At 35.6% G+C, this 12,485-nt stretch overlaps 1 protein-coding gene across 8 annotated transcripts in view; it reads right to left on the bottom strand.

Moving 5' to 3' along the window:
- NBEA (neurobeachin) overlaps positions 1–12,485 on the bottom strand; it is a 460,838-nt gene that overhangs the window by 212,120 nt on the left and 236,233 nt on the right. For all 8 annotated transcript variants that reach the window (XM_071737478.1, XM_071737489.1, XM_071737508.1 and 5 more), the window contains one exon: positions 9,753–9,919. In XM_071737478.1, the coding sequence (XP_071593579.1) occupies positions 9,753–9,919 (167 nt within the window). The remainder of the gene's footprint in view (positions 1–9,752; positions 9,920–12,485) is intronic.

Below are 12,485 nucleotides of genomic sequence, written 5' to 3'. Positions count from 1 at the left end.
GTTAAAATTTAATAGACTAGAGTTTTCATTGAGGTCACCATGAGATAAATTAGTGGCCATCCTCCCAAGTTTTCAATCACATTTTGTCTACATTTTTAATTGCAAGACTAAAAAATGAAAAATAATGTATACTACATATACTTGGGGAGCAATTAAGCAGTTTATCTGTCTAGGTTCTCTAAGAGTATAGAGAGGCTTTCATTAACTCATCATGATGGAAAGACTATCACGAAACTATTTTTTCCTACTCAAGCTCACCTGGCACTTATCCAGATAATGTGAGGCTTGGGGGTTTTTTTTTGTTTTTTTTTTTTTTTTCTCTCATGCTTCTCAGTGGTACTTAACTAAGGTCAAATCAGAAAGGACAGCAGATTCTATTTCGTTCTGGTGGATACATATCACATCCTGCTCCTGCTTCTGGCTGCTCTTCTTTCCTGACAGGTTTCACTCAATTAATTTTCATAGATTTTTAGCTCAACAGTTCAGTATGAAAGTCTACCACTGAAAGTACTGTCTGAAGTTCACTAAATAAATTTCCTCTACTATTAAGCTGTCATCAATTTTGAAAACATCACTTTTTTTTCAAGAAAACACTAGAGGCTGGGGTATTATTTGGTGTAAAAGACTACTTTGTGTCTGAAAAGAATGCGTTTTTAGCTAACAGAAATTGGAAACTGGAATGTCTGAATATTAAAAAAGTTTACATTTTTTTAGTAATACCAAAATAACACATCCATGCACCCTAAGGCAAATATATCACTCTTTCCTCAATTTTTTCACCTAGCACAAGATACATTATGCATAAAAATCAAGGCCCTCTTACGGCAAAATACCCCAAAGATTTCAGTACTATTTCTAAATTCGGCCTAAGAGATGCCAAATTTACTTCCTCTTTATGCACATTTTTATTGCTTCCAACCATTAGTACAAACGTAACTTCCAGTAAAACATCAAAAGACATTCCAAACACATTAATCTTTCCTAGATTCAGATTGTGACTGTAACACAATCAAAAAAGCACTCACTGAACATAATTTGCTATCAGGAAAGAAAAAACCCAAACAAACCCCATATGAATCTGAAGAAATAGGTAAACTTAAATTTTAAGAAATAACTTAATTTCAGTGTAATATGTATACAACATATTTTTAAAAAACAATGTTTAGCATTCTCAAACTGAACAGCAGAAGTACATGTGGTTTGTATATAATTCTGTGGATTTTCTAATAATACAGACAATTGGCTAGTTTGCTACACTATTGGGTTTTAAAATGGTTCAGCACTATTGAATGTTTAAGAAATATTTATGGCATAAGGCATTATATTCCTGAAGCTGAAGCAATCATTAGACTTTGATGTTCATCTCTTTTATTGAACTACCCGCAGGGAGCTTTATGGGCACACTATCATGTCAAGGTCACAGGATTAAGTGAGCAGTGATGACAGTAAACAAACCTTTTCTGTATATTCTAAGGGGTTTTACTGAGTTACTTAAAATGCCATAAACATAAATAGTCTCCTATCTCTACACATCCATGACAGATGACTTCAAAATATAATACTCCTGAGCAATGTAGCTCTACAACCAAACCAGCACCCTATATTATTGACACCCTATATTATTGAAAGCATATATCAATATATTTTAGGGCACAAATATTGGGAGAAGCTTGCAATCTGTCATTGTCAGATATTTGTTCTCTAAATGTACAAGAAATATATCTATATATATGTCAAACTTCTATGTGAACAGATATTACTGCTGAAAAACCCCGAGCTTACAGTTTAAGAAAAAACCACAGTTTTAGAGAAAAAGTAAATGCTATAACAAATGTACCAAATCAATACAAGCCATGTAAAAACAGATAATAAAGCCAAACCTAAATGGTACTTTCAATATAATCTTGAATGATTTAGTTACTCTTTAGAAGTACAAAGTGCATTACCATATCTATTTGAGGAAAGCAGTATAATAAAGTACAGCAACCTCCCTTAAGTCTATGACAGACCTGGTGTTCCTGAATCAGTCAAAACAAACCTATGTAAACTTATTTTTTCACTTATTTTTTAAAAAAAACAAAATAGAACAAAAAAGTCCCAGCAGGGATCAACTGAAAGAAAAGTGTTTGTGGGGAGTATTTTTCAGAAATCAGCTAAGTGAATTCTGTAAAGATGAATGGAATGATGGAGATGAGATAGGCATGAATGGAATCAGGAATGTTCCTGATCAAGGTTAGAAGGAAATGAAAAGGCTCTGGTTGCTGGCCTCTTTGTTCAACAAAACACATTCCTCTTGTACACCTGAAAACAGGACCTCTTATGCAGCTTTTGGGGAAAGCAGTTGCTGATTGTCTATCACTCCCCTATCACACAGTAGGAATACTGCAAGATATGACTCCAATCCAGTGCCCAGACTGAAGTACGTTTTTCTAAGGGAAACATAAGCAAACTGCAAGGAATCGAAAACAAGAGACCAACATTACACAGGACATAGATAATTTAATCAGTAAAGAAGGCTAAAAAAACTTAGTATGTCTAGTCTGGAAGTCAACAGCCTGAAAGGACAGCATTAGCTTCCAAGACTGTGAAGAGCTAGATTTAAAACCAGATACAATTAATCAAATATACAGAAATTAAAATGATCCCATAATGCCCTTGCAACTTCAGCTATCGAAGACATAGAACAGTTTTTTTAAGGCATCTGTATTATTCTATCCTCCTCTAAGGGAGGGAGGGATGTAAAGTGTGTGACAGGGATGTACAAGACTAAGCCTGCCTCAGAGCCTGAAGATGATTTGATCTTTCCAGACTACACTCTGATTGTCTCAAATTATTTTAAGAACATATGATTGGACATAAATGTATTTAAAATAAAAAGGTACAAGGCACATTAAGGTTTTGAGAGGTTGGGAAGCTTTCTGAATCTTCAGCATTCACTTACATTTTAAGATAGGTCACAGGGCTAGGTTGACCACTGGTCTGAACCATTAGGGCTGCTCTTATCCTAGAAGCTCAGTATCTGTTTATGGATGTGTTAGCTCTATGGCTAGACTTAAGCAGGAGCAGAAGTCCCAGTGTTTTGTTGTCCTTCCTCCTAAATTTATGTATACTTTAAAATTGCTTTGTTCCTGCTATAACAAAAACACATATAGTAAGTTGACACTATACAATTGGGATATAAATTCTAATTGCTGTTGCAGTTGAGGACTCTACTAACATCTAAAGATCTACTGCTTCTAAAGCTAAAAGACTGTGTTTGCTGTGAAGCAGAATGGAACAAAAAATTTAGGCAGAAATAGAGAATATATTGAAGAGAAGTGGAAAAAAAAAACAAAGTACAAAAGAAAAAAATAGTTCTCTTATTGCAGAAGTAATAAGGTAAAAGAAAATGCAGAAGTCTTCCTTCTTTTATACAAAATAATATGAAATATTGTGCTTTCCAGAGATATAGAAGTCTTTCTATAGAGCTGAACAAGTCTTCCCTGGCTACCACACCTTTCCTAACACTGGAAAATACTACCTATTTATAAATAACTATTGTCTTCAGAGCTTCTTCCAGATGTGGATAAAAAACCATTGTGAACCGTATGACAGCTCAGAACAACTGAGTAACCCTGCACAAACACAGAACTGAATAAATCTCACATAAGCAAACTGTGCACTCCTACACCCCATCCCTGGTCAGTACTCCTTTCTTGGCAAGTATCTCTATACTGCAAATAGCATCCTGCATCTAACTTCCTCTTATTAGAAAATGATCCAGAACTCTTCTGTTCCCCTTTTTCGATCCTGCTTGTCAAATTCTTTGCCACCACTAGGAAAAGCTCCTTCAAATAGTCTCTGCCTTCCATAACTGAAACAGTAAAATACTACAAAAGAATGATCAGATTAGAAAAATAGCTTCATTTCATGTTTATGTTTAAAACTGCTGCAGAATTCTGCTACTGAAGGATGGATAATACAGGATCCAAAATGTGAATAATGCTGACACATGTGCTGATCTCAAGTAGTGCAGTTAAGTAAAAACAAGAGAACACAGAAAAACATTTCCTTAATGTTTTGTTGTAGTGAAATAATTTCAGAACTTTTTGGAACTTGTAGTCAGGATAGCTCATGAATGAGCTGAAAAGTGTGAGGGTTCTATCAGATCAATCTGGAAGAATCTATTCAGTAAAGAAAAATAGATGCCACCATTTCCAGAAACACAGAAAATTCGTAGTTCTTACAGATTAACTGTGGAAAAACGCAGAACCTTAGCAGGCCCTCTAACAACAGGCATCTAAAACACACTGATAGATCCAGTAGACAGGATCTGGTCCTACATGTTTTCCACTGTCCTAATGCTCCCTTTGTAGTTTATGTCTAGCAGTTAAAATGAGCCAGGAGTGAGTGAGTAGCTAAAGCAGATGAAGATAATTTGCAGTGGGGGACATCCTAGGTCCTGTGTCTCTCTGAACTCCTAAGCAGCCAAAATAGTGAGGGGGGCAGAGCATACCAAAGACTGGCTGTAAGGGAAATGCCTTTTTACCAAATTCCTGTGTTCTGGTCTCCCTTGCTGTGAACTGGAAACATTTGGTTTAGAAGCAGTGTCATCCCAGAATCAACATATTTGATTGCCAAGCCCCATAAGCTCAGCAAAGGGGAGTTACCCTCTTTCTGCAACCCCCCACCCCATTCCCCAGCAGAACCCAGTCCCTGCAGAAGCACATGCTGTAGTGAGAGGCAGAACTAGATGTCTGCCAAGAAACTTTTTATTTCCAGCTTGTCTTCACAGACAAATTTGGTCTTCACCACAGAATGAGTTTGACAGTTCTGCCCTCCACCATGGATGATTAATTTGTTATGGGTGTCTAGTTTAACCAAAGATGGATTTGAACAGAAGAAGTCCTTGTATACTTGCTTTTTGGTGAAGCTGCTTTAATGCAGGTGGAACCTCCTTCATCAAATCACAGAATGCAAGTCTCGTTTTTAAATGTCATTTTTCTCATTCTAGTAATCCTCCTGTGTATATCAAAACTGATCATGTGGAAATATTTTTGACAAGTACTTAATATTTAGATTTAGAACACAAACTAGAACTCAGAATCTTGTATTGCCCTAGATTGCCTTAAACTTACAGAAATGGGAAGGTAGAGCTAGCTATCGAGTAGTCTTCAATAAAAGCTTTTGAAAAGTTGAGATATCTGATGAAACAAAGAAGCTGAAATAAGAGAACATTCCAAACAAGCACAGTAACAGATTATGGCCCAGAACACAGGCATGCATATGGCTGATAAGGAATTTGAACTGTGTGTACAGATAGGTTTCACTGAACTTTTTTTTTTTTTTTTTTTTTTTTTTTAATGAAAGATGTGTATGGGGAGAGAAGCAGATGGGGAGGAAGAGAAGCACCATATGAAGCTGACAGAGAAGACAGAAGGAAGCATATGTTGTGACATGAAGACTATAACCCTGAAAAAAGCTAACGGTAAGTACTGGCTTAAAGAAGCTTTGAACGCTAAGCTATAAAACACCCTGCTTGATTCTTCCTGAGCTCAAGGAAATGGGATGTTGCATATTCACTCTGAATCAAATGCAGTGCATCAAAGAAATAACCAACTCATTAATTTCTCATCTAAATAGGAAAAATCTGCAGAATTCTAATTTTGGTATAATGCTGTTGTTAAAAAAGGAAGAGCGTTTTTTTAGTAGTCAGCTATTCAGAAAATACCTGAAAGTGTCAAATTCCAAAATGACAAACACAGAATTAGTTTGGTTTAAGGACACAAAGAGGATTTATAGCAAACTAATGGGATTTATGCTGAAATCTATTATTCTTTGTCTGAGATACATAGGAGAAAATAAGATTATTAAATAATTTTCTTTTATTGTAGACAAATTGATGCTCACACCTGCAAGGAACTGAGAAAAAGAACTTTGGTTTTCACTTTAAGATGTGAAGGGAAAATATTTGTGAAGGGGGAAAGAAGTGAATACTGACAGGCAGTACAAATAAAGGGCTTTTTTCCATTTTTAGACAGAATAAACAGGTTCTCAGACCAACTCAAAGCTGAGTAATGTATGGACACTGATAGGTTGCACAATGTTATTGTGTTTGTAGGAAGTTATTGAAGTAGTAAAGTGCTTTCATGTACTTAATTTCTCCTTCAGAAATTCTTAGCTAATTAAGAAGGTAACAGAAATGCAAGCTACCTATGATTTTGTTATTTGAAATGCCACTATCTTTATGTAACTACAGTCTTCTAATTGAAAGTTTCATATGTTATTTTGTTGACTCACAACATTCGATTTAATTCTTGTTTCTTCCAACATTTTGAGAAGAGCTCATAATAACCTATTTAAAATTTATAATTTACAAAGACTAGAATTTCACTCATCAGACCTCGTGTTTTTCCTCTCAGTGCTAATTTTCTCTGTTTCTTAATAGTCTCTTTGTTTCTTAATGGACAAAGAGTAAAGTTTGTGGCACCTACAGATTAAACACAGTAAATGCTCATTGCTGCTTTCTGTGAAAACAGTGCAGGCAGAAACAAAAGCTTACAAGCTCATTGCATTGAATCACAAACAAGGAAAAGCCTTCTCTACAGCTGGATCATATTGTAAAAAAATGGGACCTTAATATTTTACAACATGAGTGTCTATGTTAAAGATCTTAAAAATTGTTCTTGAGAGATTAAAACCCCATATATATACATGCTACAATTATCAGTATATAAGCAGCTAGTGATAGTATATGTGATAGTGAAGTTTTTAAGAATCACACTCATCCCATCACAGATAGTTTCTTACCCATTTTGGATGTCAAAAGGCATTGCTGTTGCCCAAGCACTTATCATGCAGAGACACTCACATATTTCTTTCCCTGCTCTTCCTGGGCCTGAGATCAACCTTTCTAATTCACTGTTTCAACAAATGGTCTCCAGCACAAGAGATGGAGAGGAGAACATCAGTGTGCCTTCAGAACTGGGAATGCTCTCCCTGACAGAAAGGATGGAGTCACTGCAGAAGTCTAGAGCTCTGGAGGGTCAACCTGTTCCTTTTTTAAAGTAGCTCTGTATTCCAGTCAGTCTGTATCTCCTGGGGCACAATGAAACTGTTTATAAATTTACTGATGCTGTAACTGTTTGTCAGGAATTAAAAAACAGAGACTTGAAGCCTGTTGTGTCTCCTGCTGGCCAAGACCAGAAGTATGTACAATTTTGGAACACATTTTCATCGTATAAAGAGTATTGGAGGAACTACCTAATTAACAACAGGTTTTGCTTTCTGTGCCTAAAAAGTTTAATGAAACGCCATTCTACTTTCTAAACTTGAAGCCTTTTAAACCTGCCCACTGGGAACCAGCAACCTTGGCTTGTAACAAGGCTTAGAGTCTCTGCCCCTCTACCTTCTACCATCCTTGGCTTTTCCATTCACAGTCAAACAAGTCTCATGACAGGGGGTGACCCCATGTGTTGGATCACACAGCTGCCATGGGACACATGGCAGGACCTGCAGTGCAAAGCTATTTGCCTCCTGTTCAGCTCCTGCAAGTGGGGAACCCCACTTGGAGACCTTGTGCTGTCACCATGTCTCCTTTCTCCAGGTTAAGCAGCAAACTGCAGCTAAAATACAACCAGGCCAATGGCTGCACCCAACACAGGGAGCACTGAAATGGGAAAGCAGCATTGCAAGTAATTGAGAAGCAGGCACACCAGGGAAGTGGCATGACAGGAATAAAATACGAGTTTCTTTTGCTCGATGCAAGAAATCTGATAGGTTTGTCACAGGTGTCAAGCTGCTTCATGGTCCATCAAAAACTATCATGGACTGAAGAGCAAAAAAAGCTGCAGCAGTCATCTGTTGCCATTTAGGATGCCATCAACAATCCAGGAGGGGAAAGTTATCTGGCCCAAACATGAGATGGTCTCCTGAAAAAGTTATTGACCTGGAACTGGCTTAAGTCTGCAAAGTTTCTGCAACCAATCACAAACTCAATCTACAACATTAAAAAAATCAAAGACATTACAAGGACTTAAAATTGCACTTATTTAAGTCAGGCTCAAGTCTCCTTTGAGCCTCAATTGGAGGCACCATGAGTGTCCAGTATGGACTCAGACAGTTTTTGAAGTAAACATATCACAATCTTCTACATGTCATTTCTGTAATTTCTACCAGAACATATCTGGCATTAAGACAACGAAATTTCCATAAGACTGAATTTCTACACTTTCTACCACCTTGAAAGAATAAATACATCTCCATCATCACCCAGGAAACAGTGTAGTCTTTGGAAGACATAAGGATGTAAGGATGACAGGAAACAGGAAAAATTACATGCTTTTAACACTGTATAACTACAAGAATCAATCAGACAGAATGACAAAAAGAATGAACAGCATATGTGGTATTTATCAAACATTATTGATGTGTCAAACTTATTACTTGACACTTTTTCTAATAAACTTAGCCCTAGATATGCACTCAAGGTACATTAAAATACATTTTTTGAAAGAAAATATTTATCTAGATAGAAGCTTTCATATTAGTCTATCAGTTTTTACTAGATATTTACTGAAAAGGTTTTTCAGAGATGAAATGGAACTTTCTGATCTGCTCTACCTGACTCAGAAGAGACAGAATTTAAGTTGAAAACTAAATTATAAAAATATAGATATATGGAAGCAGAACTTCCTTAATTTCCCTTGTCTCAGCTGTTCCACTTGGAATAAAAAAATCAAGTGTTTGTGGCTAGAATGCACAAACAAGAGAGAGACTTAGTAGTCTCAAGTTTTGCAGACAGGGCACTCACATGGCAGACCCAGGTTCAAGACCTTGCTCTGAATGAAGGAAAGGAGCAATTTGAGCTCAGGTTTTCCTCATGAGGGTCAGCACCTTAGCCACTGGCTATTTTTGTTATTCAGAAGAGCAAGGCTGGTTTTTGGCATGATATAAAAAAAAATGTTTAAATTGACTCTTGTGTTGGATAGAGTGAACTCTTAAAAACAGTATTTAACACAGCTCTGATTATAACCTTGAATACTGTATTATGACTTTGATACAGTAACAGTATAACCATACAGTATGGTTTCATATATATATATATATATATATATAGTTAGGTTCAGCTTTGTGCATGCTAAATATAAGTGCAACATAAGTTTTGCTTTAAGCATACAGTTTGTGCATGGCTGGCACTGACAACTGTTTTGCTGTAGGAGAGTTAAGATTTAATAGTGGGCCTTACCAGTTCATTAGTTGCACAGAAAAATCTATAAACAGACAAAAGTATTAAACAGAGAATCACATGACCTGGTTCTGCTGGTTATTCTAATACTGACTTATTCTCTAAGACTAGACCTTTCCAAGAGACAAGTATTTTTGTCTCTCTCTTCTTTATTTCAGGCTTCCTCTGTTGCACTCTACATGGAAATCTCTACATCTATGACTATCTTATTCAGAGCAGTTCACTCAGATTCTAATACTGGTAGGAGCCTCAAAACCAAGAGATACACTAACAGTAAAACTGTATTATAATCATCAAATACCCATTAAAATTAATTTAAAATATGGTAAAATATTTTGTTTGCAGTCTATAAAGGAGTTTGACCTCTGAACCTTTAGCAACGAGGACTTTTCAGGAACCAGTTGAAGAAAAGACTAGCAGAGAAAATATATTTTAGCAATACTTGCTAATACATTCTTATTTCAATGACTATTTTCCATAATTTTGACGTGTCTTTAAAACCCCATTTTTAACATTTGCAGCTTACCTGTGAGAAACAGCTCCCCAGGCACCATGCTTATTTGTTAGGATGTTGAGGATCTTCTGTTTCAGCTGATTGGCTGTAACGTGATCTCGATGCTTAGCAGCACTGATAAGATGATCACACATCTTCTCCTCCTCTCTTCTGTCAGCAGCATACTGAGCACATTGGGACTAGGAAGGAAAGTACTTCATAAGAGATGGCTTTGACTTACAGAAGATAGGCTAGGCTTCAAAATTATTGTTTACTAGAACTCTTTAAATATGACAAGAATTCATTAAAATACTTTAATGAGGAATAGGAAACATCATTAATCCGAAATGGTTCTGCTACTAGATATTATCAATCAAAAAACCACTCAGACTATGTAAAAACTGAAATATCATTGTCAAAGGCAATGGAATTGCAATTAAAAACATTTAACTATACCTATTTGTGTGTATATGTGTGATCAAGGATGTGCCTCAAAAGTTAAGCCTGTTTCTAAAAGTTCGATGTGTTCTCAGGCTAAAAATACAGTAACATACACAGTATAATGCACAGGAAAAAATTACGCACACAGGCCTCAATTTTTTAACTGCAATAAACCCTACAATTAAAAAGGCATTTGATACTTTCATTATTACAGATGCTAAAGAGAAAGTCCTTTGACTATGAAATTAAGGTGTATATTTCCACTTCAAATCACAACATGGACAATTTTCATAATCTATTACCACTTCTAAAAAACCCTAACGCTTAAAAAGTCACTCATCAGTGACTTTTTTTTCATCTGTGATGAAAACAGAAAAGGATCTGATGTTTTCATCATGTTTCCTTGAAGGGATAACTACATCTAAAATACCTGCTGTGGTTATTTACCCTCATGAGAATTTGTTTCTAAAACTTTCAAACTCCATTGTTAATTTTAGGTTTGATAAATCCTTTCTTTATGTGCAATGGGAAAAATACAATTGATTTTAATTTATTTTCTTAAAATCATGCTAGGTCCAAATTTAGTTTCTCTTCCTAGTAAAGATACTTTAAAAATTTCTGGACAAAGCAAATGTGTAGCCATACTTATTAAAGTATTATTAAACTATTACAAGTATCATTTTCTGTGTGTGAATCACAAAGGCTTATTATTCTCAAAATGGCAAATTTTAAAAGTTACATTCCAAGAGATAGTTTTGCACGCAGATATTGTCCACAACTTTATCATGTTTAACCAACACTCGATGCTGTAACACAGCCATGAATAGAATTCCATTTTCTAATATTCAAAAAGAAAATGAAAATTAAGTTAAATTCATATGAAAATGTAGTTTATTGTGCACTACGCTTATTAAGATTTTAACGGTGGTCCCCCCACTGTGCTACAGCCTTTATTTCAAGTACTCTACCTGGAAGCTGAACAATCATTACACTAATTCATAAAGGGTTAATTCATTTTTCAATTTATCTTCTTGTACAGAGAAGCACCAATTAGTACAATGATCTGCCTTAGTAATGAGGTTAATATTTCACCAGCTCATTGGACAGTAAAATTAAATTTTCATTTTTCTTCCTGAACAATTACACAGGTTAACAAAATGAAAGTTAACTGTGAAGCACCCATTCTGGGAGGGATTTCCCTGGTCCTGACTGGAGTCACAGGATAAAACTTCTCTGCTGGTCCAGGGCCTCCCCACGACGTGGGCGACGCAGTAACTTGGTGCAGCTTGGGCCAGATCATTTCACTCATAATGATTCAATTATGGGTGAAATGGTAAAAAAGTTTAAAAGGTAAAAATAAAATAGCCACTCAGTTCTCTGGCTGAGGGCAATGATTAAAATGTACTAAACCCCAGAACATAGACCGATACAGCTTATTAAAACAAAATGACAGGTTTACAATTATGCAACAGAAAACTACCAGAAATCTCTTTGCCCTACTTTGTACTACTTTCAAGTAGGATGAATAATAAAATGTTCAGTTATATACCTACCATTATTAAAGACAATATATAAAACATTCCTTCATACTTTAACCATCATTTTATTCAGGTATACCCAAGTTTCATATTTAACACAAGCTACTTTTTATTATTTTCTTTTATGACTTGCAGATTTTATCTTAATCATCTGAAATGTGTTGCTGAGGTTTTTCATGTGACAAATACAATAAAAATTTTCATATACAAAAACGTGTTTGGTTTTTTACCAGACAACCAGACTGACTTAGAACTGTTCCTTCAGGGAATTTAGTTAATATTCTAAATAATATTTGCTAACAGAAGCTGGAAGTTAATTGAATATTCTCATTTTGTCTAGGGTTGTGACAGATCTTATACCTCAATGTATTCTTCAAAGAGCAGATAACTCAATCTTCTATTGTCATCTTAGGTTACTGCACGATGCTCTGATAAATATCAAATGTTATTTATTGTTGAGGCAATATGAAACTTCACTCTGACAGACACTTAATTGTAAATGTGATTTTATCTGAGGTCAGAATATCCCATGTACGCTTGGTAATAAAGTTGTTGCAATCCCATATGAGAAGTGTCTACTGTCTGCTCTGACAAAATGAAGTAAAGGTTTTATGTATTCAAAATGACAACAGATATCTCTGTGTCTCACACTTTTCAGCTAGGTCAAGGAGCACAAGAACCAGTACATCAAAGTACACATTTAAGAGAGCTGTTTCAAGGAGATAAAAACCTCATCAAAACTGAGATTACTGACTCCTGTTTCTAGCCACCAGGTGCTTTTGACATT

Source organism: Heliangelus exortis, chromosome 1, assembly GCF_036169615.1.
Source record: "Heliangelus exortis chromosome 1, bHelExo1.hap1, whole genome shotgun sequence".
Taxonomy (NCBI): domain Eukaryota; kingdom Metazoa; phylum Chordata; class Aves; order Apodiformes; family Trochilidae; genus Heliangelus; species Heliangelus exortis.
This window is presented reverse-complemented; position numbering and strand designations above follow the sequence as displayed.